This window comes from Marmota marmota, unplaced genomic scaffold (assembly GCF_001458135.2).
Source record: "Marmota marmota marmota unplaced genomic scaffold, marMar, whole genome shotgun sequence".
Classification (NCBI taxonomy): Eukaryota; Metazoa; Chordata; class Mammalia; order Rodentia; family Sciuridae; genus Marmota; species Marmota marmota.
Window position 1 is genome coordinate 23,266,226 of NW_026000153.1, and position 27,122 is coordinate 23,293,347.

The window sequence follows — 27,122 nt, forward strand, 5'->3', positions numbered from 1 at the left end:
AAAGTTTGGAAATTCTTCTGTTAATGCCATCACTCAATTGGACTCTGTAATTTCTAGTCTGTCATTTTCTCACAGAAGTTTTGTCAACTTCGTCAACTTCTCCGGCATCTAAGCCAAAAGGCACCTTGTGCTGACCATCTCCAGGATATAGTCCATCATACTGACACTTTAAATGTGGATCACATCTAGGGTCTAACACTATTTGACAATGCCCTTTAAACAGAGAATATAGAAGGATGAACCACTACACTCCAGTCTGAGGGATTGATAGCACATCAGGGTTGAGATGACACTGGGCCATCATGGATACTTAGACCCTAAAGCTCTTTTAAATTAAGAAGACAAAGTTCCCAGATGAAGAATCCCCAGAGTGTTGAATTTATTGTCCCCTGAGGAGAAAGAGCAGAAATCTCATAGGCACTGAATTTAAAGCTATATTTTAGATAAGATCGAAAACAACTTTCTTGTCCTTTTTATAAAAGAGGCAGGCATAGTTTTTATTTGGTCCATGTGAGTTGGTCTAAGGCCTCAATTCAATTCAAAGTGAGAAAAATGCATACAAGGAGGAGGAAGATGTGTATATGCATAATATCAATTTATATCAAGCACACAAATACAAGTTCTTCTTAAACTGTGGGAAATGTGGCTGAGATGTTATACTTTTACCCTGCTTTCAAATAGCTTCCTATGGATTTGCCAAAGCTATCTTTTTGGAAGAAAGGTTTGTGTTGGAAGGCCTTTCACATTCTTAATGGGAATTTTTTTTTTTTTTTGTCTTTTTTTTGCAAACAAATTTTACACCTCTTTATAATTGTACAAATGAAACAAAACATGTTATCCTGCTTTGACTGTCTAAACAGTCTTTTGAGAAGATTTGGCCTTTAAATATGATAAAGATGTAAAGTATTTACTAGAAGATATTTATCAGATAGTAAAGAAAATATTAATGTTATAATGTGAACCTTCCATTTTCCAAACTCAGTGGAATGTTCAGAATCTTTTTAAATATCACCCATTACATCCCTGGTAATGTTCTATTCTGGGTTTTAGGGTTCCATGAGACATTTACCAGTAGCAGTTTCACAGTATCTGTCTGAGTGCTTTCATTTAGCATGAGAATTACAGCTAAAAGAATACATACTATCTGCTAGGAAGAGCTCATATTTTTGACTACAGCGATCAGTATCATATTGTTTTTGATAAATGTGACCTTTATCAGCTCTGTTTGTTGGGCTGCTTTTGACGGTTTCTTTCATTTCTTAGAGACTTCTGGTTAATGTGCCTGTAGTTAAGGTGATTGAACACTAGATGGCACTCATTACATTCTTATTTTCTTAGATATGCTCTTCACCTTTCACATGCCAAATTGAAGAAATTCTGACACAAGGTAACTGAATTCTTAGTGTTGTCTTGTATTAGGCTCACATCCTCCACTGATCTGTGAAATTATTGAGAACAAGAACTCTGCTCTTTGTTTCTTCTTTCGACACACACATATATGTACCTGTGACACACATTTCAGACACATTCACTCACGATGGCACAGAGCCTTTTTCATGAGAACAGGAAGAGATGGAAAATTCAAAAAAAGGATTGGTAAAGATTTTTTTTAAATGCATCTTTTATTGTCAAAAAATGCTTATAATATTCACTTGTACATGTGACCATTAAATAAAAATCCCATTTAGAATGAAATAAGAAGGAAAATTCTTCTTCAGTGAATAATTCTTGACTCATACTACTTCTGTTGTTTATAATTTCAGTTCTTTATAAAAGCACTAGTGCCATCATCTAATTAAGTGGTGGTAACAATAGTTGTCTCACTGGATTGATTTCATGATGAATTATGCATATATCATGAACATTCTCTGGATACCCTTAGAACCAGACATTGCCCATTTCTTGTATGCCAGGAGTGGTTCTTACCACTCTCCCTGTGAATGCATTTTTTACTGTTTACAATAATCCTGTAATGTGTATCATCTTATTATCACTTACCATGCTGGGAAACTAAGTCACAAAGTGGTAAAATAAATTGTTCAAGGCCACATGGCTGGCACACACTCAGAATGTTGTTATGAATCATCATCGTCCTTATTATTTGCAGTGGTTGTGAGGTTTGCAGTCTTTCCTGGAGGTGTTATTGGGAAAAGGAAAAGAGTGTTATCTTTCAGATGAAGGTAACTGCATCTGATCTAATGAAATCTCCTGACCTTCACCATTGTTGTGGATGCAGGTTTTGCTCAGTAGGATTCCATCCAAACTAATTAACCACATGCAGAGAGGTTGTATGCCTCTCTCTACAGGCTTGCTTGCTCTCTGCTGCTTCTCTCTGGGGCCCTTCCTTTGTTATCCCCTGTGGACTGGGGGTTTCTCAGTAATAAACAGAGACAGTCATGCCTTTTGGCTTATTTAATGGAATCAGAATGATGATGATATTTACAGAAATCAGAAATTCAGGGAGGGTATGGACACATTGAGTGTGAGGTACCTGCTGATGGTCAATGGAACTGTACCCCTTGAAGTGGGTCCAGGGCCATGAGCTCAGATATTTTGGATGTATACACAATTAGGAGGGATGGAAGCACATGCACAGATGACCCCAAAGGAGACATGCCTCACTTGGTGTATGACCCATAGAAGATGTTCCTTAAATCTTGGCTAAAGACATGAATGATAGGATAGCTACTACCTGGTTCCAGAGTCTGTAACCAAGTCCTTTACAATCAGCTTCTACTGAACTTGCACTACTGTTGTCATTAGGCCTTTTTACAGACAAGACAGTCCACACTGTTAGTTGGTGAGGTGGTGCAAATGTTGCCAACAGTGGAGCCTCAGTCCTTGACCACAGGGCTGCACTGCTGCAGGGCCGAGGCTCTTTCGACTTCTATGCATGGACCAAAGTGTCCTCTTCTTGCACTCTGCCCAATATGTGTGTTAGGGATTCTCTCTTCATCTTTTCATAAATCCCTGCCAGGTCTCTTGGTGCAGTTCAAAAGTCTCAGTGTCCCCAGCCCACCACATCCCCCTTTGTTTTAGCTACACTCTTGCTTCTTCATCATGCTTTTGTTGCTTTGGATCTGAACACACAGATCCCAACACACAGTTGGGCTTCTGCTTCCACTGCTAACTACTCATTGACTTCAAACAAGTTACTTAAATTAACTGCTGTAGTGAAATGGCACATGGAGAGCATACTTTCAGTGGGGAGAGCATACTTTCAGTGGGGATTTTTTGCCATTTACTCTAAATAAATTGTGAATGATTTAAATTGTGACTTCACATTTATCGTCTGATTCACCTGTGAGTTTCTAAGATGCTGGCACAGTGAGTCACAAATTTGATTTGAATTGGATATATCCTATTACTGATTTCCCTCCCTCCCTCCCTCCCTCTGCCTTCTGCTGTTTGTGATTTGACCAGCTTCTGTCAGCATGTATGGGTCCTGAGGTTCAAGGTCAAGTTACATTCATCTTTGCATATTATGAGCAGTCTATTGACCAACCTGCTGAGAACCAGGTGGCCTTCGATTTATACCAATTAAATGAAATATGGAGTATGTTTGATGGATGCTGTTGTTATGACCTCATTGGGTGGTTGAGGCAAAAGAAATGTAATGTGGGGAGAATCATAAAACATGCATCTTTCTTTTTTCTTTTCTTTTTTTTCAAAAAGGTGTTTTTGATGCTTTTGCAAGACTCCAGTAAGAAATCTCATATTGCTCTAGGGACCCACTTACAGCCTCAGAACCAGAGATCCACTGGACCTTCTTCTGCGTATTGTAAGTGAAGAGTGGTGTTTTGTTTTGGCTTATTTGTTTATTTAGTTATTTATTTTATTTTATATTTCAGTTAGAAGAACGATGCCTTTGACCTTACATACCATCCTTTGTTTGAAAATTGGAGTAACCAGAGCCTATGGGACTAGATAGTGAGGGGGACTTAAGTGAATAGAGGTCAAACATTAAAAGCTTAGAGTTTTGTCTGATTTGAAACCGACAACTGTGTGTTTATGAGGCAATTTGATCTTTTCTGCAGACCTTATATCAGAAATTTCTCAGTATATACGGTTAGAATAAGGAACACTGTTCATCTTGCTTTACCTTCATGACAAATTGACCAATGCAGTCTGTATTTGTGGCAGGCCTATGTGTGCAGGAACTTTGTGGGTAATGGGTTTAAGAAACTACAGATGTGTGCTTTGTGTTCATGGAGAGTGTCCACTTCAGATAAAAATGGTTCTTATTTTTGTTTGCAGACTTCCTTATATATAGGTCTTAAGGATGACTGGACAGAATCAAGATTTGGTTTCTAAGCGTGAGACTGTAGTTCTGATTCAACCCAATTCCAAGCATACTTATTAGCAACAAGTTACCAAAGAGGACAGGGCTCTAGGAACTGGAAAGTTAAAAGACTTGGAGCCTCTCTTTAAAGACATCAGATATGGGATACAGATCCATGAATAATTCACTGGAATAAGTATGTTAAAATGTTTTTATCCTGGTGCATTGCACATACCTATAATCCCAGCAGCTGGAGAAGCTGAGGCAGGTAGATGCAAGTTCAAAGCCAGCCTCAGCAATTTAGCAAGGCCCTAAGCAACTTAGCAAGACCTTCTTTCAAAATAAAAAATAAAAAAAGGGCTCAGGATGGGGCTCAGTGGTTAAGCATCACTGCATTCAATCTCTGGTACCCCCCCCCCAATGTTTTTAATAGATATTTAATGTGTTCTCTCCATTACTGTATGAGTGAAATAATTGCTATTTTCCTTTGTAGCTCTCGTTATCGTCACATTTTAAAAACTATGTATTTTAATAATTAAAATAGATGCTTAATAGTTTTCATTATGGTTTTAGTTTGCATTTTCCCAATGATTATTATGACAAGCATATCTTTTTTCCTTTATAACAGTTTTCTTGAGATATACTTCACATGTTCCATGGTTCATTCATTTCAAGTGTGCAATTTAGTGGCCTTCACAGTTTTGCATTCATAACCACAATCTACCTTAGACCATTTTCATTACTGTAAAAAGAACCCCCATGTCACTTGGGCATCGCTGTACAATATGCTTGTCCCCTGCAGCCTTAGGAAACCTCATCCTTCATATTCCTATAGGCTTACCTATTCTGGACACTTTATATAAATGTAATTATATGTGTTCTTTGGGACTTGCTTCTTTCATTCAGCATATTTTTTTTTCAAAGTTTACTCACATTGTAGCACATGTCACTCAGTACTTCACTTCTTTTGATTGCCAAATATTGTTCTATTATACCACATTTTGTTGGTCTATTCAGGAGTTGATGGGTACTTGGTTTGTTTCCAATTTTTTACTATTAAAGATATGTTGCTGTGAACATTTGTGTACAAAATTTTTATGGACCTGTGTTTTCTCTGATGTGGACATATAGGAGTACAATTGCTTGGTCATATTTAAACCATTTGGGGAACTGACAGGTTGTTATCTAGAGTGTCTACACCTAATATTTCCAGCAGAAGTATAAGGATTCTGATTTTTCTATGTGCTCACTAAAACTAATAATTAATAATGTTGAATCTCTTTTCATGTGTTTGTTGGCATTAATAAACCTTTGAAGAAATGTCTAATTGAATTCTTTGTTCATTTTTGAATGAGGTCATAGTTTTTGCTTGTTTTTATTGTTTAGTCATAGGAGTTATTTATTTGTTCAGGATATCAATCCCAGTGTATTCAGTTGTTTGAAGAGGAGCAACTTATTTTCGTCTGTTATTTATGCTTCTTCTAAATGCTGTTTAATTCTCTGTGTCTTTCTTGGTGTTCTGTTGGGTTGTTCTCTCCACATTGGAGGTGGGCATTGAAGCTTCCTATTATTTATGTAGAACTGTCTATTTTTATCTCCATTTCTTTCAGTGTTTGCTTACTATGTCTGGGAGCTCTTGTATTTGGCTCCTATGTGTTTATAATTGTTATATTCTCTTGGTGAATTGATTCTTCTTATGACAGGGTCACCTTAACATTCTTCTTTGTCTCTTGCTATTGCTTTCTACTTATCCTATTTGGTGTGATTTAGTATGGTGATGCTGGCTCTGTTTTGGTTACTATTTGCATGAAGACAGTAATATAGTTTAATCTTTTTTTTTTTTTATAATCAATGCTGCCAATCTATACCTTTGATTAGAGAGTTTTATCTATATAAGGCAATTCTGGATAGGTAGCCCTTATTTTTCATTTTGCCATTTGTTTTCAGTGTGCTTTATAGCATGTCATTCCTCTTTCCTTACATTGCTTTCCTGTGTTTCTTTGTTTTCATAATGACATGTTTTGGTTCTGTTGTCATTTGCTTTTATGTGTATTTTATAAATATTTATTTGTGGTTAGCAAGGGGATTAGATACAATATCCTAAAGTTATAAGAATCTAACTTAATGGTAACTTAACTTCAGTTGCATACAAAAACTTTAGCACTTTGCATCTCTACTCCACCCACATAAATTGCTGGTGTCAGAAGTATGCATAGTATATGTAAATTATATATATTATATAGATTATTATTTATATGTTATGTGTTTATTAACATAGACATAGTTTTTTATGATTTGGGCTTTTAAATCCTGTAGAAAATAAAAAGCAGAGTACAAAGCAAAATTATGGTAATCATGATTCTATGTTTGTTCACGCATTTGTGTTTCTCATGGAACTTTCCATCTGATGTGTCTGGGAGTTATTGTCTATCGTTCTGTCATTTCAGCTTAAAGGCTCCCTTTAGCATTATTTATGGAGAACCTCCATTAATAATGTACTTCCTTAGCTTTTGTGAATGTCTAATTTCTCCTTCATTTTTGAATAATATTTATGTCAGATGTAAAAAAAATTAGTTTGGCTTTTTTATGTCACTAATTATTCGCTATCTTCTGACATGCAAGTTTTCTCCTAAGATAACTGCTGATAGTCACTCTTTGTACAGGACCAGTCTCTCTTCTCCTGGTATTTTCAAGATTGTCTCTTTTTCTTTGACTTTGATAGTCTGTTTATAATGCCATTTGATGTAGGTCTTTGGGTTTCTAGTGCTTGGAGTTCACTGAGCTCCATGTATTAGAATATCTCTGTGTCCTCAAATTTGGAAAAACTTCTGCCTTTGTTTCTCTCTCTTCTGTCTCTACAAATTTCAAAATGCATGTATTGGTCCACTTGATATTGTTCCATATGTGCCTTGGGCTCTTTCCACTCTTCTCCATTTTTTTTTCATTCTGTTCTTCAGACCCAATTATTTCCACAGACATCCTCATGTTCTTTGATTCTTCTGCCCATTCAAATCTACTTTTGAACTTCTCTAGTGATTTTTTTTCTCAATTTAGTTATTATATCTTTCATTTCCAGAATTTTTCTTTAGTCCTTTTATAAATGTTAAAATAGCTTCATCCTTAGTTCTCGTTTGGTTTGTAAATTGTTTTATTGATTTCCTTTAGTTCTTCATCCATATTTTTCTTTAACTTATTGCAAATATTTAGGAGTTGTTTTAAAATCTTTAGCGTGTGTTTCTCCAGAGATTGCTTCTGCACAATATATATTTTTTTATGTGGGCTTTTAAATCCTTTAGAAAAAATATATATATTTTTTTAAAAAAATTATCATTAGCATGGGTCAGATTCCCCTATTATTTTTATTTTTGTTTTTTGTTTTGTTTTTTGTTGTGATGATACGAGTTAATGTGTGTGTGTGTGTGTGTGTAATCATTTGATAAGGACTTGGCATTTAGTGTTTCCCTGAGTCTTGAGATTTCCCTGGGTAAAGGCTTATGGTATTCTTAGTTCTTTTTTGCACATGAATGTTCTTTGGATCTCTGCAGATATGTGCTTTTTTCCCCCTTCTGATTTCCTTGACCAGTTTTAAATGTTTTAGATTCTCAAAGAGTCTTAACCTTAGCTTCATTTCAGGGCCAAATATGTTCTAATATATCTCTTACCTATAATTTCTTGCCTCAGGCTTTCATGTATCTATATACTTTCTTTAGTTTTCCTGTCCTGTGGTGTCCACCAATGCCTTCTGTGGATCAAGTCTCTTATCCTAACAATTCTGCTATTCCAATGTGAATTGTGTGTCATGTTGCCCTTCCTGTGTGAATGTGAGCCCTGCTGCCATTCCTGTATAAATGTGAATCCTGCTGCCCTTCCTGTGAGAACTGTGAGCCTAGTGACCATTTCTGTGTGCACTGTGAGCCCTGCTGCTCTTCCTGTGTGAACTGTGAGCTCTACTGCCATTCCTGTGTGGATTCTGAGTTTTGCTGCTCTTCCTGTGTGAACTCTGAGTCACACTGGCATGCCTGTGTGAACTGTGGATACTGCTTGCTTTCCTGTGTGAACTCTGAGTCCTGTTGCCATTCTCCTGTGAACTCTGAGCAATGCTGTTTTCCTGTATGAACTCTGAATCCAGCAAGACAGATGTCATCCCTGACGTAGTCCCTAGTTAGGCCAGAATTTTGAAAACCTCTATTCTGCTCTTCTGCCCCAAAGGAGGGATTCAGGAATTGGACAGTCACCTCACAATGCCACCAAAATGGAGAAGAGTTATGGCAGAGTCAAATAAAAACACTGAACTATTTCCTACCATTTTGAATATGGTTTTCTTTTCTGTTTTAGGGGGTAAGATGGGATAGAAGTTTGCTTGGTTGCTATAAATTTTTGCTTGATTTCTAGAGCTCCTGTAAAATCATTTTAGTCAGTTAGTAGTTGTTTATTGGTATCTTTATTGTGAAATTAGAGCCTAGAGCTCCTAATCTGCTGTTTTTCTGACATCCCTCTAATCTCTGAATTGTTTTTAAAGAATGCGTTCTTTTGACTAAATACTCGGATCCCTTGAACTTTTGGAAATCGTAGCAAAAGGTCACGCAGTTGGCCTTTGTTCTCTGCCATGTTATTTGTGTTAGTAAGCTTTCCATCCCTATAACAAACTATCTCAGATGAATAAGAGAAAAGGTTTATATTAATGCCCAATTTTGGAAGTTCCCGTGTGTGTTTGATTGGTCTCATTGCTTTGGGCTTGTGGTGAAGCAGCATGTCATATCAGGAGCATGTGGCAGAATAAATTCACTCACATCACTAGCTAGGAAGCAAAAGAGGAAGAATAGTGGCTGTGGGTCCCACAGTTCCCTTTGGTGTCACACTTCCAATGATCTAATGACCTCCCACTAAGTTACACCTCCTAAAAGTTCTACTACCTCCCAGTAGTACCATACTGAAGACCAAGCCTTTAACACATGGGCCTGTGGGGCACATTCAACATCCAAAGTATAGCACTATCAATAGCTCTTCTTGACTTTTACAACTTTCCTAATTTGTTGAGGCTGAGAATTTTCAATTTTTTTTTACTTTCTTCTTTTAGTTTTGCTTTTATTCATTTTACTATAAGCATCAAGAAACCAGACAGCTCCTTCAATTCTTGATTTGGAAATTTACTTAGCTAAATTGTGATTTTGTTGCTTACAAATCCTGCTTTCCACACAACTGCAAGGGACAGTTGTGCTAAATTCTTCTATACTACAGATGAGGATATCCTTCTTCCAGTTTCAGATAATATGTTCCTATTTCCTTCTGAGCTTTCTGGTCAGCATCTTTAAAGTTTTTTTTTCTACTAATAGTATTTCCAGGGGAATTTAGACTTTCTTTATCATGCTCTTCGAAATTCTCCCATCCACTGCCCACGCCTTATTTTAAACCACATGTACATTTTTAAGTATTTTTTAATGGCAAGTATCTATTTCCATTTAGCAAAATCTATAGTACTTTTCTTTTCCTATTAAAAAACTATCATCAACTTAGCAAATTAAAACCATACTCATTTATTGCTTTGTGGTTTCTTTTAACCAGAGGTCTGGTCTGGGCACATACAACGGGGTTCTCTGCTGAGGACCTCACAGGGCTGAAATAAAGATGCTCTCAGATGGTGCTCTCCAGAGCTCAAGTTTCCCAAGCTCATTTTGGTTACTGGAAGAATTTGTCTCCTTGGGGTTACAGAACTGAGGTCCTCATTTTTTTTTTTTTTTTGGTTTGATGCCACTTAAGGCTGCTCTCAGTCCCTAGAAAAAACACTTAGGTCTTAACCACACATCCCTCTAAAAACTGGCAATTTCTTCTTCAAAATGAGCAGGAGAGTCTCTGTTTTAATTATTTTAATGGCAGCTGATTAGGGACCTTAATTATACCTGCACATTCACATCACCTTTGCTATGTGATGTCCAGTCATGGGAGTAACAGCCATCATATATCCAAGGTCTTACTCTCAAAAGAAGGGGACTGTACAGAGACCTCAGTCACGGCATGTCACTTTGAACTTGAAGCTACCCAAACCTTATTATAACAAGCTAATCTGAATTCCTTTAACTGAATTCCTTTGCATATTTATTAGCCATTTGAATTTCCTATTTTGTAATGTTCCTCACTCACTTTTCCCCATGAACTATATCTTTGTTAATATTAATGTTTAAAATTTATTTTTTTCTAACATAAACTGCAAACATCTTACAGTAAATGACCTAGATCTTAATTATATGACTAGATGACACACAACTATGTAACCCAGATTGAGGTAGGACAATTCCAGCACCTCAGCAGATCCCGTATGTATGTTCCTTCTAAGTCAAACCCCTCCTGTGAGGGACATTCTATCACTTGAGAGTTATTGAACTTTGTGTAAAAGGAATCATACAATATTCACAGGATTTTTATTTCTTTATATCTTGTCTCTAAAATCCATCCATGTTTATTTCTTATGCAATTTTGATGTAATGATATTCCAATTTATATATTTTAATTTGTCTCTATGTTCTATATTTTATATGAAAATTTTACTTTAATTGGACACAAATGTTATTTTGTTTTTCAATTCTTAGTATTTTGCCTAAATGTGTAGTTTCTGAGAATTTCTTTTAAGATACATTAGTTAATGATTTTCATATGTCAGAATAAATGTAAAGGAAGCGAGTTTCTTACAAACATTTTGTCATCATGAAAATGTAGGATAATTTACATTGAAAACTTATCATCTAAATATATCCTCTTTATTGTGGCTATACATGTTTTAAAAAATGATAATTTCATGTTCTGAATTTGGGCAACATTAGGAAAATCCATGTAAATATATTAGAAATAAACATGTGCAAGTAGTTTGTTAAGATTTGGATATGAGGTGTCCCCCAAAAGTTCATGTGTGAGACAATGCAAGAAAGTTCAGAGGAGAAATGATTGGTTCATAGCCTTAACCCAGTCATCAAATTAATCCCTGATGGGATTAACTGAGTGGTAACTAGAGGCAGGTGGGGTGTGGTGGGAGGCAGTGATTCTTTACAGGTGTGACTATAGGGTGTATATTTTGTATCTGGCGAGTGGAGTCTCTCTGCTCCCCAATCATCATGTGAGCCGCTTCTCTTTGCCACACTCTTCCGCCATGATGTTCAGCATCACCTGGAGACCCTGGCAAATGGAGCTGGCTGTATATAGACCGACCTCTGAAACTGTGAGCCCATAAATACACCTTTTCCCCTCTATAATTGTTCTGATTGGGTCTTTCAGTCGCAGCAGCGAAAAAGCTGACTAAAAACATAGTTTTTACTAATGCTATGTGGAAAGAATGGTGTTTTGAATTTAAGAAAGAATCCCTGGAAAAGAGAAATTGCAATATTTTTCCATTATCATTGTAAAATATGATTAAAAATGTTGTTTTATTTATACTTCAGATTACACATTTCAGAACTGAAATATCATTTTAGAAAATAAATATTTTATTACTGAATAAGGAGTGAGTGCATTAAAACAAATTTGGTGTGAGATCAGCTGCATTTGCTAATTTTACTACATTCTGCAAAATGCTCATGTAACACTCAACACGAGGCCTATACCTGAGTTCAATATAAGTTCCTTAGTAGGTATGACTTTATCAAAATGTTAGACCAGAATACTGGTGAGGTTGTGTATTAATGTCTTAAAAATGAAGTGATTTAGCTTCTTTTTTCCCCCATATGATTTACACTAGAGAAATCCAATTTTTAGAATAACCATTAAGAAAAGTCTCCCTGCTCCTGTTGGTGCCCCTGAAGATTACTCTTTTGATATTGATTCCTACTCCTGGCACACCTGCCTGTGGGTACCCCTTCCCTCTATTCAGGCCATATGTCTTCCAAGGACTAGCTCTCAAATAACTCAGTGCTTGCTTCTCTGAGAGATTGATGAAGGCTAAATAAAATATAAAATATATACTTTTTAATCATAGGGACCCTAGTAGCTCCATAGAAATGAGTTATGAAGCTTGATGCCTGGGACTGCACATTTGTCCTTGTGTCTGTGCTCAGGGTGTGTGAGTCATTTCTTCCTAGAGAAAGAAACTATTTATTAGCCCCTAAGTGTATTGGACTCCATGGTGGGTGCCTTACATGTTTTCCATTTTCTCACTTCATCCTCACAGCTAGTTTTGAAATAAGCGTTCCTCTCTGCTTTCTGAATAAGAAGACTGAGGTTTAGAGTTGTTATCTAACTTGTCCAAATCCTCAGCATTTCCCATATGAAATTCCATACGAGTTCAGGCAATCAAAACTGCCATGGCAGTCTCAGGAGCGCTTTTATCCTTTTTTTTAAAAGGCTTTCCCAATAACCTAATGTTTATTATGATATTTAAATATGCAAAGATAATTGGATTAACTAGTTGGCTTCTAGAAAAATAATAGTTTCCCTCATGAGGATGATGACCTGGAGAGTTTGCTTAAATACATTACTGAGCTGCACTTTTCAATTATCTGACTCAGTAGGTCAGAGATGGGACATGAGAACTTGCATTTTTGACAAGCTCTTAGGTGATGCTGTTGATACATGTCCCACACTTTGAAATCGACTGGCTTTGTGTGAGAGAAGGATAATTTATTTAGTATAATAAATTATGTCTGTATTCTCTCTTTTTTAAAAATACTTTTGTTGTTGTTGTAGATGGACACAATACTTTTACTTTATTTGTTTATTTTTATGTGGTTTCTGGGATTGAACCCAGTGCCTCACGCATGCTAGCCAAGCACTCTACCACTGAGCCACAACCCCAGCCCTGTATTCTCTCTTTATACTGCTTTCTAAGAAGGTACTTGTGTTATAGACAGAGAGCACTGTGTTCCCCCCAAATTTGTATGTTGAAGTTCTAACCTTCAATACATCAGCATGAGATTACATTTTGAAAATATGACTTTTAAGAAGGTAATTAATGTTAATTGAGGTCATTAAGGTGGGTTCTAGCCCAAAAATTGATTTCCTCATAAGAGAGGAGGAGATTAAGTCATTATCAAATGCAAAGGGATGCCCATCTGAAGATTCATGGAGAAGATGGCTTTTACAAGCCAAGAACAAGGGTCTGCTGACATCTTGATCTTGGATTTTCAACCTCCAAAATAGACAATAAATGTCCATTATTTAAACTGTGCAGTCTTTAGGGCTTTATGATAGCAGGCTGTGCAGATTCACACACCTGGGCAAGTCCTTTCCTCCTTGAACTTGCACTTTCACCATGTGGGAGGTTTGGCTGTAGCATCCTGCCATTCTACTTGAACTAGAGTAAAAGCTATTCCATGAGAGCTGGTCCATTGCATAGCATTCTTCTGGCCTCTGTTCAAAAGTTACCTCTTCTAGTTGTCTTTCTTAACCTTCCTGGACAAAGTTATCCTCCCTTTTCTTCTTGTTCCTCCCATACTTAACTTGTGCTTCTTCTATAGGAGTGACCTTGTGGGTTTTTTTGTTTGTTTGTTTGTTTGTTTGTTATTGCATGGTTTTCATTCTCTTCCAGTAGACAGTGTTTTTTACCATCTAGTATTTTCAGGCTGTTTAGTAGATTCTCAGTTACAAGAAACCCCATAGTGTCTCCCTTGTCTACTCTTCCGACCTGCCTGGTCAGTTTCATTTCTTCTCACACCCCTGGCCCTTCCTTCTCATGCTGCCATTGCAGGCCTTCCTTTCTTGCTTCATAGAGAAAATATCAGAAAGTGGTTGAAAACCTACACCAACCTCTTACCCTTCCCATCTGCATCCTCTTTTCTTTCCTGTTTGAGGAGAGAATGGGTTCCTCTTCCCAGGGCAATTTCTCCGGCATGATGACTCCTCTTCCCATCTATTTGTTCTGTGTTTCAACTTTTCCTTATCTTCTGGATCTTTTCAATTGAGATTTAAAATATCCTTATGGCTCCTCCTTTCAGAAAAACAAAGTAGAAAAGAAACTAAATTTTCTCTTAGAGCCACTTCCCTTTTGGTACTTCTTTTTTTTTTTAAATTTTTTAATTTTGTAATTGTAGATGGACAGCGTGCCTTTATTTTATTTGTTTCATTTTTATGTGGTGCTACGGTTCTAACCCAGTGCCTCACACATGCTAGGCAAGTGCTCTGCCACTGAGCTACAGCCCCAGTCCCCCTTTTGGTTTCATGACCTCCCCTTTCTCAAAAGAGCTCTTTTCTCAAAAGAGTTGTCAAGGCATGCTCTGACCCCATGTTCTCACATCCTGTAGGTCCAACCAGGGGTGTGTGTGTTTTCTTTCCACCATTGCATTCTGAAGGCCCATTCTACTTTCTCTGGTGGCCAAGATGACACTAACCCCAGAGGGTATCATCCTCACTCTCTGAGCAGTTTCCTCCTCCCTCTCCCAGGGGAAAGCTCTCCCTGATCTCTAAGATGCCCACTTCTGTTTCCTCTGAATACTCCTCAGTTCACCTTCTATATAGTCACCTGCACACTGAGTTCCACAAGGCTCAGCCAGTCCTAGACACTCTTCTCTACTTACTCTGCAGTCTTCCCATAGGCTGTTTTATCCCAACCAAGGCTTCCTCATCCCTGGGCCCCTGCCACTGACATATCTAGAGTCAGCTTAGATGGCTTCTTTGGGCTGTGATTGCCTCTTAGCATCCCCAAATCAGCATGTTTAAGCCCAACTCATGCTTCTCACCCATACACCCCTTTTCTCCCTCATTGTTCTTAGTGTGAGAGAATATTGTCATTCTCTACCTAGTGTGCATGCAAGAATGCTAGGGTTGTTCATGAACCTTTTACTCTCCTCCTTCAAATAAGGTCATCTCTAAATTCCATTAGTGTGTTCTCTATACTGCAATCAGAAACTTCTTCAAAATTAAGTATTTGTTTACATTATTCTCTCAAAAATGTTGGATATTCTGTCTTCCTGGATCTACATCAGGAACTCTTAAGATAATAATATGTGGCCAGGATCCCCATCCCCACCCCTGCACCTCTTCCTACTCCTTGGACAGATGGAGCTCTGTCTTATCCCCAGTCTTCAAAACTGCTCCTCTCCTTTCCCCCAAAGGCTCTCTCCTTTTTCCCTTTTCTCCAAGATAATCCCCGTTTATTCTTCAGTGCATGATTTAAATACATGTCCCTTTTGCAAAGAGTCTTCTTCAACTTACCAGATGGGGAAGATCACTCCTATAAGTGCCCAGGTTTACTCTTATCCTTCACAACACCTGTGACAGGTTGCATTTAAGTAGTTGATTGTGCTTGCCCTTTAGAAGAGTGGAAGCCCAAGAGGACAGAACCTGGAGTTGTTCTATTTATTGCTGTACTCCTAGCACTGGATACAGTGCCTTTTCCTAATATGCAGGAAATGCTTGTTCCTCACCTATCTGAGGTAATGGTAGATGGCCATGCATGTGAAGGTGGGTAGTGATGATGAGGCCTTCCCTGGGTTTCCATTTTTTAGGGCTTCTAAAATGCATGGGTCAGGGCATGCATCTGGCCTTTGGAGGAGCTCACCACATGCTCCGTCTGTCCCACCTGTAGGATGAACAGCTTCACAGCGCCAGCCACACTGATGGACCATCTCTGAATACTATGTTCATGACATAGTTAAAAAAGAGAAGGGACCTTTTCAAAGAAGATTTTAAAAACACCTGGGTACTTATTAAAATAGTATGTTCTTAGACCTAACTTTCACTATTTTTGATTCTGAAGATGTGAGCATTTGTAGTTTTTAACAAGCACCTCAAATCCCTATAATTTAGATAGCCTGTGGTTACTACTATTAAAAAAAAACACACACACACACCCTATTTGATTCCTTTTAAGCTTAAAGTTCAGGTGAAAGATCACGAATCCATGTAATATTGGGAATCTTGGAAACATAGTTATTTTCTTTATATGTCATAGCTGTGGCTTTTTTTTTTTTAAATGAAGCCTTATCTCCCCATGTGAGATCTGAGATTGCATTTAAATTTAAATTTTCAGCTCTATGGCTTGCCAGTACCACTTTACATATAAAGTTCTTTTCTTCCCCCCCCTCCCCCCCACAATTTAATCCTCTGTATTTCTTTCCTAATTACTACTACTTCTGATGGAAAGCAATTTTGGCAGTGATTAATTTGAGGGGTCTGCAACCTCTCCTTTGCTTTTTAAGACAATCCTGTTTGCACTACATGGGGCCGCCTTAATTTTCCGCCTCTTCAAAGAGCTATTCCAAATTCTGTGTGTGTCTTCTAGGATTCACTATCATGTTCAAACCAGAGTGCTGTCTTCTCTTCTTTGTCCACATTTCCTTGAACTTGAAAAAAAACAACAACAAAAAAAAACAAAACCCACTGTCCCTGCAAAGCAAGGTGGGGAGGAAACATGCTGCTGCCAATTACACATGCCAAAGAAGGTTTGTTTTCCATGTTAGCTAAAATCAGCAGAGAGCTAACGGCAGGGTGCTCTGTAGAAAAGAGTCTGCCAAAATAAAATGGAATTGAAATTGACTTGGGCAGGATAAATGCTGGTGGCAGGTGCCAGGAAGCAGCAACTTCTGTCAGGGGCAGTGGGAAGTCGAGAGAGTGTGTAAAGTTGTCATTCTTGCATCCACGGCCGATCAGAGTTGCCAAGGAAAACTCCTAAGGCTGGTGATGAATAGGTTCAGCTCTTATTTCCTGAATTGGAATATCATGTTTGTGTGACATATTTGACAAGGATGGGCTTCACTCATCATAAGGGTAGTCATTGCCTCAAAAGTAAATGATGGGGCAACTGGGGAAATTCGGATGGGAGTAGTCCCAGGCCACCTTCACTGACATTTCTATGTCTGGACAGCGAAAATAACAGGGTCCTTGAGAGCTTCTTCAAGCCCTCCTTTACACTCTCTTTCTCACTGTAGTCAAGGAGAACCGAGCAGGGCATCCCATACTGGCTACTGTTTGAGTATACCCTTGTTCAAAATACTTTGGATCCAAGTGTTTTAGGTTTCAGGGTTGGGTTATTTGCGTATACCTAATAAGACACTATGGGTATGGACCCAAGCCTAAACGTGAAGTTCATTTATGTTTCATATATACCTTATGAACATAGGCCAAAGATGATTTTATACAATATTTTAAATTATTTCATTCATGAAGCAAAGTTTCTTGATGTGGCATTTTTCTATGGGTAGCATCATATTGGTGCACAGAAGGTTTTGTATTTTGAACAAGTTCAGAATTTGGATTTTGAATTAGGATTGCTCAACCTGTACCTTAATTCCATTCTTGTCCCTAGCTCCTTAAATATCATCTTCTAGTAAATAGAGATGCCTTGGAATAGTATGAGGAACAGCTGTATTTATTTCTCTTTAGACTATACTAATAATGTGTGACTTTACTTTGTCAACTACTTTATTGTTTTCACACTGAAAATGATATTGAAATGGAGCCACTGTTGGTGAGTTGAAGACTTCTCTTCTCAATCACCTTCTTTAGTCTAACCTTCACATCGAATCCCCCCAAGTCTTAGTCAATCCTACTTTTCTTTTCTTCTGTATTCAAAATGCTAGTCCATAATATTTAAAGTGAAAAACTAAATCTACATACACCAACTTGAATAAATCTTGAAAATATGTTATATGAACAAAGGTTTTGATATGCTACTCATTGTATCCTACATATATGAATTTTTAAATTTTTTATTTTTTTAATCACAGTGTTACATATGCACCCAGTAGGTGGAATTGTCAAAGCTGACGGTAGAATAAAGAGGTTAAAGGATCTGGAAGAAATGCATAGGAGGTATTAAGTTTTTGGAATAGGAGAAGAATGGACCTAGGAGAAATGAAAGCCTCAGCTAAATCATGTGATAAAAAGAACTGAATCTAATACTTGGTCAATATCCATCCATTCACTCAATCATCAGACCCTACTGAACATCTTATTTGGGCTACTGGAGGATGTGCTTGAAACTGAAGATAGGATGAACTAAGCTCAATCCTTCCCAGTTACAAGGACTTCCTCACCAGTGAAGATGGCAGATATATTGAAGGTGATGGAATAGGAAGGGAGAGGAACATAGGTCTCAGGTCCAGGTGATTTTTCTTCTCTTTTAGCTATGTTTGTTCGCCCTCACTATGTTCCAGTTGCTACCTGAGAGGCTCTTACTTGCATAATCCTCATAAACTTTCCCGAAATGAACTGTTTGAACAAATTGTCAAAGAGACAGGGCCCTAGCTGAGATCACAATTGGGGTACAGCCGACATACCCTAACAACGCTTCCCTATCCGCCAATCAGAACTGTGAAGGGAGCTCAGGCTTGGAGATGCAAGCCATTTAGAGACTGTGGGAAGACCTGTGTTTGGTGTATTTCAGGAAAAAAACCAAACTCAGCACTTTGGTGACTTGCTTAGGTGGTGGAAGTGCTTACTGACTCTGCTGGGGCTGCACCTGGTGCCCTGAGGGTCAAGTCACTGTTCAAGGCAGGCGTCCTCAAAGGAGTTTCAGCAACCTTTAAATTATTCAAAAGACGTGGCTGAGTGTAAGGGATGACCCCGTTCCAAAGTGAAATCCTAATTTGATGCCTTTAACATTTTGGCTATTATAATCAGAGTGCTTTTCAAAGAATCACATCAATGATACATCAGCTGTATAGCAATTGGGAACTTCAGTGGCATCACATGTAGAGAATGGCTCTTTTATCTGTCTAGTTTTTTTCCTCCCTTTCTTTTTAAAGAAAAATCACCTTTTGAAAAAGCTGTTAAAAGAAAGGAATAGTCAAAGTATTGTAAAAGTTGAGTAAGATACAGTTGTAAGATTGTCAATAAAACAATTTAGATAAATATAGCCTTCACTTATTAGCTTCTTTAAAGAAGTAAATATAATTGAGTTAGCTTTTGAAAACTATATTTAATCAAGGTATAGGGATGTAGCACGATTTTAAAATTTGTCTATGTCTGTCTGTATCACCATGCTTAATGTTTAATTCATGATTATATTTTAAACTTTATGTTGTGTTAGTAAGCAAACAAGTGCCACAAAACATTTTCCTTTTTTTTTTCTTTTGTTTTCCTTTTTATTGTGTTTTCCATGTCCTATTTCCTTGACCCCCACCACTTCTTCCCTTATAAGTGGACATTTGATCTTGTTTTTTTTCCCCTTGGGGAAATACAAATAGTATGAATAAGATTATTTATTTATGATTTGTATAAATATCATACAACTATAGATTTTACTGGGACAAAGACTGAAGACTAACACATCTAAGTTTTTTTTTTATATAAATGGGGAAACTGATGAAAAATTACCTGCCCAAAATATCCAGTACATTCAGGGTAAGGAAGCCAGGGATGGAATGCAGGCATCCTGACTCCTAGTGATAGATTGTGTGGCTTCTCCTGTGAGACATTTATAAAATCATACCCATTTGAAAGAAATGTACTTATTTAGTTAAAATATATTTCCCACAAAAATTTACAGCATTATTAAAGTTTCTATACAATTCATTTGATTCTTTTGCACCAGGGCGGTAAGAAACAGATGGAATGATTTATGTCTTTTCATATCTAACAAATGATTTTGAAGTCCAAGATCATGACTGGAGTGCAGAAAAAAATGGAACTCATGTTATTCCTTAAGGAGCTTAGCATATTTCTGGCTCATAATCTGTGTCTTTGCATCCAATTCCCTCTATTCTAGGACCCCCTGCACATCCTAGTTATCTTCCCTACCTGTCAGCAAACACCTTTTGACTTTTGAATCCCTGGCTTTGGTAGCCTCTGTGGAGGAGCTTTGTGTGATCTCCACAGCTTACATTCTGCCCACTGGTCAGGTCTAGCTGACAGGCTTTGGGGACCTAGTTGACTCCTATCCAAGACCAGGAGTCTCTCAAGACCTCTCTTCATGTAGCTAACCTGAGGGCCTGCTGAGATGCTGGATTTAGTAAATACTGTATTTCATTCCTGCAAATTTCTTATTACACAACTTCTCCTGTCTTGGGTTTAGGTATAAATAAATAAGAGGCTTGAACTATATGATTTTAAATATCTGCTTTGGTTTTTAAATTCTGTTAACTCAGGGAACAGAGAATTATACAGTTTCCATCTCATAAGACTATGGATCATTTCCTGAATAAGTATACAGTCTTTACAAAATAATTATTGATTACAAGATGAATAAATATTCATTAGCTGAAAAAAAACAGAAAGTTGTGAAGAAGAAAATAAAAATAGCCATAATCTCATCAGACAAATAAATATGAATCTTCAACTAGGGTGAAAAATGTTCATAGAAACACAACTTTTTGAATTGAAATACCTTCTTTATCAAAGAGTATACAGAATATGGAAATTAGTTAAAAATAATACTTTGCACTGAATATGTGTGCAACAAAATTTCATTTTTTCTGGTTTAGTATTTGTCTTTTTTGTGAATAGCATTAATTTTATAACATTTTTTCATCTGATATGAGTATTTTTTTTGTAAGAATATATTTAATATTTTAATCCTTCCTCCTTTCTTGGGTTAATGAATGTTGTTAATGCTTTAGGTAACGTACCTCTCCCCATTTTATTGGGGCATCTTCCATATGTATGAACACTTTTTCCAAAAATATGATATAATTACATTTGAAATTCCTTATTTACTTACCAAGTTTGCTAAATATCCTTTATTCACTTACCAAACCTGCTAAATATTTAGTGATTCATATATTCCACAGTATGGTTATACAGGCTGAGCATTTCTAATCTGAAATCCGTAATGCTCCAAAACATAATTTTAAAAAAATCAATAAATTTTTGCTTAAGGAGTTTCCCATTGTGATTCCTTTGTGTCCATCACAAGGATGCCCTTTTTAAAAGAACTGATGCTTCTCTAGTTGTCCCAACATCCCACCATTCTTTTTCCATTTGAATTATGGAATTCTGATGATTTCACAATTCTCTACCTAGGATATTTGAGATTTAATTTCTTCAAGTAGTTAACTTTAGGATCCAAATGGGAGAAAACAGGCAGCTAGAAGCAATGGAAACAAACCCTTATACTTTGGGAGTAGATGGAACTGCCTCATTCTTATGTGCTGACACCTTCTCTAAACATCCATGAGTTTACATCATATTCTTCCTATTATCTCACACAGTAGTACAGATATGGGATATGTCAACAAAATAGTTAAACAAACACAGTAAGATATATCTTCAACCCAATGCCTCATTTTCTGAAGATAGCCTTTTCATTTATCAATTAGGTATAACATTCTTGCTTGTATGTATCAAAACTCATACTGAACAATGAGTTCTAGGTTCCAAAAGAGGATTTATTTTTTGCACTATTCTCTAAGTCCAAAATATAAAAAAAAATTGAGTCCTGACATGATGCCATGGCATAAAATTCCATATCTGATTGCATGTAATAGGTTACAGACAAAACATAGGTATGCTAAAAATAGGGTATAAAATATCCTTTGGGCTATGTGTAAAACATTCCTATAAATGATGTGTTTAGACTTGGTGTCCATTCTCATCATGTATAAATGAATACCCCCAAATTTGAAAAAAAAAACCCATAAATCTGAAATATTTTGTTCTCAATATTTTAGATCAGGGATCCTCAATCTATATTGTAATTTGCTTGATTTATTCTCATGGATTTGACTATTTTCTGTAAGATAAAACAAGTCACTTTGCTTTAGATAGTTCATGCATTTATGTTTTTTTTTTTTTAAAAATAATACAGGGGGCTGGGATTGTGGTTCAGTGGCAGAGTGCTCTCCTAGCATGTGTGAGGCACTGGGTTCGATTCTCAGCACCACATATAAATAAATAAAATAAAGGTCCAGTGACAACTAAAACAAAAATTGAAAAAAAAATTAATATAACTGATGGTTTGAAATTAAGCAGATTAAAGAAGGTCCATATCTGTTTCCCATAAATGACTATAGAGATCTCTTCACCCGCCAGCAGTGTAGAAGACCCACTTCCTTGAATCCTCAATAATAATATAATATTTACTAAATGGATGAGTGAGAAAGCCCAATTCTTTCCTTATTCTACAATGTTCACATGCTGGCTATTTTATAGATGCTTTATGAACTGCATGTTTTGTGTTCTTTGTGTCTATTTTTCTTTTGGAGTATTCATCTTATTTTTATCCACATGAAAACATTATGTTGGTAATGCTTCATTTTAAAATATTTAGGAACATTTTGGTGAACTTGATATTGTGTATACTGTATTCTCAGGTGCCTAGTAAGTCATGAGGTATTAAGGTTTGAAAAACTGTGGCCACCTGACCAAAAAATAAAAACAAAAAGAAAAGGAAAGAAGAAAGGAAGAAAGAAAGAAAGTAAGTAGGTAGGTAGGTAGATAGGAAGGGGAAAAAAGACAATGGAAGGAAATAAAAACACAACTTTGGACACATCCCTTAAGTAATTTGATGGTCGGACTTAATGGGGATGCATAATTGTGGATGTAACTAGAGTCCTTGAATATAATTGTACTCATAAGTCAAATAAGACAATTCATAACAATTTGGTCCAGCATTTTAATTTTTGTCTGTTAAATTATTCATGCGAATACTTTTATAAGTTTAGCCATGAATATTTGATTGGTGGTGAATTTATAACCATAAACTATCTCAGTCTTTTATTTTTCTCATTTATACCCAATTAACATATATGAGAAGGTGGAGACAATTTATTCTTTTTAATATATGACGTACCTTTCTCTACAGACTTATTGAGGCTGTCTGATGAACATTTACTATGACTGGAAGTCAATATTATGCCTGTTTTGGTAGTTTAATAAATGTTCTAATAACAATCCTCACTATCCGGAGGGAAAATATTATAAGTCTCTTTTACAACTGAGGAGATGACATTCAAAGAGGTTAAGTAGTTTTCCAGAAGTCACACAGTATGTTGGAGACTAAGATTGGATTCACATCTAGGTCAATGTGGATAGAACTTCCTTTATCTGTTCATGATGAGTGAGGCCAGTGGAAACATAAACCATCATTCTCTGTCTCTGTCTCCATGCCCATTCCATCATAAGGGCAAATTTGCTGAATAGATATCCAATAGTTTCTTTCTAATACATGAATAGATATTTACAACCTTTTGCTTGCTGAGCAAACTCTCGTATGAGAAGGTGTATATTTCGGCAGACTGCCAGTGGGCTGAGCTGTATAAGTTCACTTTTCATTGCTAAGATCAAAATACCTTGAAATACATAGGAGGGAAAGTTTATTTTGGCTCACGGTTTCAGAGGTTCAGTCCATGGTCTGCTGACTCCATTGCTCTGAGACCATGTGAGGTAGGACATCATGGCAGAAGGGCATGGTGGAGAAACAGTTCTCCTCTCATGGTGACCAGGAAGCAGAGAAAGACAGGAAGTGGCCACTGAGAAGATGAACCCTTTCAGGACACACTCTACCCATCTCCTCCAGCCATGCTGCATCTGCCTATAGTTACCACCCAGTTGGTCCATTCAAACTGGGATGGACTGATTAGGTTATGGCACTCACAACCCAATCTTTTGACCTCTGGATATTTCTGCATTAACACAGAAACTGGGGGGAACATCTCATATCCCAACTATACCAGTGGTCAAGTGTGCATAGTTAGATGTCAAAATCAAGAGATGCTACATTAGGGCTAAGTTGTGGGTTGTGCCCTCTAACAGGTGATGACTTTTGTAGTAGTGAGGGATCACAGGACCCACCAGGGACCTTCCAATTCCTCTTGATTCTGAACAGAATAAGGCATGCTGCTTTATAGGGGAAAACTCCTTAGTCAAAAGGCAGTGAAGACATCACACTGTTATCTCAATAATTACTTTAATAAATCCAGAAAATGGGCAACCCCAAAACAACTCAATTATTTTAACTTGAACCCGATAACTCTCATAATTATCCTAGTAGATCTGAATACATACCATGAATTGGTTGTTATCCAGCATTATAATCCAATAAAAATATCAAGAATGATATACATAAATGAAAGGTTCCCATTTAGCTTAATAATATACATTTTCTAGCACTAAAATCTCTCTATAGACTGACTTAATAACGGCTTCATAAGAGCTTCATAAGAATCATCATTGATAATTCATTGAATCAGTGGTTCCACAGCCCAGCTGAGCATCAGAATCCCCTGGGAAATTATTAAAAAGCATATTTTTATCTCTAGTCTTTGGAGAATCAAATATTTTAGAGGTGGGGCCTAGAAATCAGCATGTTAAAAGAGTTTCCAGTTGAATGTGGTATGTAGCCTGATTTAAAAATCATTCGTTGTAGCTCTGTCTTTTATGGAGTGAAGTAAGACTCTGTATTCTAAAACACAAGTCTAATCAGGTGACTCCTGGGCTTGGGCCTCTTCAGCCAGGTGCAAGGGGCTGTAAAGGCTCTTCATGACTTGGACTCTGGTGACCTTTCACCTTCATCTCCTGACACTCCCCATGCATCGGTGCCACATTCTGCTGCCTCTCAGTTACTCACAGAATACTCCATGCTTATTCACTTCTCCTTCTTTGATCTTGAAACATACACATTTTCCTGACTGCCTGCAAACTCCTATGGGATCATAAGGATGATCCCACCTACCTGTTTTCAGGGCTGTGCTTGCTTTCTCCTTTTTGCCTTGAATCATGGAAACTTGCCTCCTGATACTAACTTAAGTTTGCTCACCTTGACCATAACACTTGATTCCACTGTGTTGTTACATTTTTATATTAACTGCTCTGCTAGGCATTTTTGAGGACATAAACCAAATAGTCCAAGGCCCATTATATAGTTTAGGCCAATGAAGGAATAGGTTCAGATGTGCATTTTTCATCCCCAACTGCTCTCTTGTAACACTGTTACAAATAATCTATGTTTCAAAATGGTGCAGTTTCTTTAAAAAAGAACTATTCAGATATTCTTGTATTAATTGCATTTCACTGTGATGTTTATGGGCAGTATAATCAGTAGGACATCTGTTCTTTCAGAAGACCACTTTTCTTGTGAAATACTCTGTATTAGATTTTCTGGAGTATCTTAGAGGGAATCACTGGGGAAAACCATTGACAGAGCTGATGAGCCCATGAGATGTTGTTTTAAGGTCACAGTCCTGGGTCTGGCTCACATTTTGCTGCTGATTGCTCATCTTCAACAATTTTTTCCCTTGTGTGTGTGTGTGTGTGTGTGTGTGTGTGTGTTTTGCTTGGATCTTTATCCTCAATTGGAGCATGTGTATATGTGTATAGAATTTGTGTGTGTGTGTGTGTAATCCTCAAGTGCTCAATCTTGAGGGACCCATAGATCAATGGTGCATAACTCACTCTATCCTTTAGAATTTTATGATCTCTGAAGACTTTTCAGAGTTGCTTGATTCCTTACAGGAAAAACGGGAGGAAGGGACAGGATTGCTGAAATCCAGTGGACTCAGGGGGCTGCAGCTGGAGGAGAGGCCCTGCCTTGAGGGCTGATTAGCTCCTCTCTGAGTGGGAAGGAAGGACATGGGTAGAACTGAGGGAAGGCTGTGATGTGGTTCTCCAAAATTTGACTAGCTCATTATCTATTACCCGGGACTTTCTCAAGAAAGACTTCATCAACAGCAGAGGAATAGTATGGTAGAAGGAGGGGAGCTCTAATAAGGAGAGAGCCTCCCTGTACCCCCACTCCCCAGGAAACTCAATGTCTGGGAGTTCAAGAACCTCTTGCAATTCTTTTGTCTTTGATTCCTCAGAAACCCCCTAGACTCCAGGCTTTAGGCCAGGCCCTTTCTTCTCTTCCATTTGCATGTACTCCTTCACCTTCAGGAGCAAGAACAGAGTGAACCCACAGCAGCACTTCACCCTGTGTTTAAAGCTGAAACAGCTGGTATGCTAACTTTCCAGGACATGGGTATACAAAGGCCTCCTGTTGTCCTTTTGATATAGTAACCTGCTCTTATTTAGGCCCAAGGATAGGCCCAAGGATCACCTAGAGGACAAATGAAGAGAATTATTAGAACCAGGCAGATCATGGGAGCCATGTCATTCCATGTCTGACTCACTGCTAACTTTGTGCCCCTGCAGGTGACTCTCCTGTGAGGACCCCACCTGCATGGACCCTGCATGCACCTATGCGAGGTCATCAGCTGCTTCTTGCACAGGTAGCTGCCCTCCTGAGGAAAAGGCTGCTCCACACACTGAGAGCCTGGAAAAGCACAGTCTCAGACCTGCTGCTGCCTGTCCTTTTTGTGGCCTTGGCCATGGGCCTTTTCATGGTGCAACCTCTGGCCACCGAATACCCTCCCCTCAAACTGACTCCTGGCCACTATGAGAGTTTGGAAACTTACTTTTTCAGGTAAGAAACTTTTTTATTTCAAAATTATGGACACATTGTGAATAAAGACAGACTATGAATAGTGTCATAGACTGAATGTTTGTGTTTCTCCCTAATTTTTTTTTTTTTTTGTGGAAATTCAACTCTCAACATGATAGTACTTAGAGATGGGTTCTTTGGGTGGTGACTAGTTTAGGAGGATGAACCATTACAAATAGGATTAGTGCCCTTGGAAGGAGACACTAGTAGGAAAGTAGCTTACATTTTTTCCTACTGTTAAAGAATCCTTAAAACAATTAAATTTGGTGGGTTTTTTTTTTTTATTTTATTTTTTTATTTTATTTTTTTATTTTTTAATTTTTTATTGTGGGTTGTTCAAAACATTACAAATTTCTTGACATATCATATTCGACACTTTGATTCAAGTGGGTTATGAACTCCCACCTTCCCCCCATACACAGATTGCAGAAACACATCAGTTACACATCCATTGATTTACAAATTGCCATACTAGTGTCTGTTGTGCTCCGCTGCCTTTCCCATCCTCCACCCTCCCCCCCTCCCCAACACCACACCACACCACACTCTCCTCACCTCTCCTCCTCT

At 37.5% G+C, this 27,122-nt stretch overlaps 1 protein-coding gene and 1 non-coding gene across 2 annotated transcripts in view; one reads left to right on the forward strand and one right to left on the reverse strand.

Annotated features, from left to right (window-relative positions):
• The window catches only part of Abca13 (ATP binding cassette subfamily A member 13), a 423,614-nt gene that overhangs the window by 229,533 nt on the left and 166,959 nt on the right, over positions 1–27,122 (forward strand). The window contains exons 42-43 of the mRNA XM_048786593.1: positions 3,676–3,781; positions 26,267–26,537. Coding sequence (XP_048642550.1) covers positions 3,676–3,781; positions 26,267–26,537 — 377 coding nt within the window. The remainder of the gene's footprint in view (positions 1–3,675; positions 3,782–26,266; positions 26,538–27,122) is intronic.
• On the reverse strand, positions 21,461–21,588 carry LOC125611580. Its single transcript, XR_007341789.1, has one exon. It is a non-coding gene; the product is annotated as a small nucleolar RNA SNORA40 (small nucleolar RNA).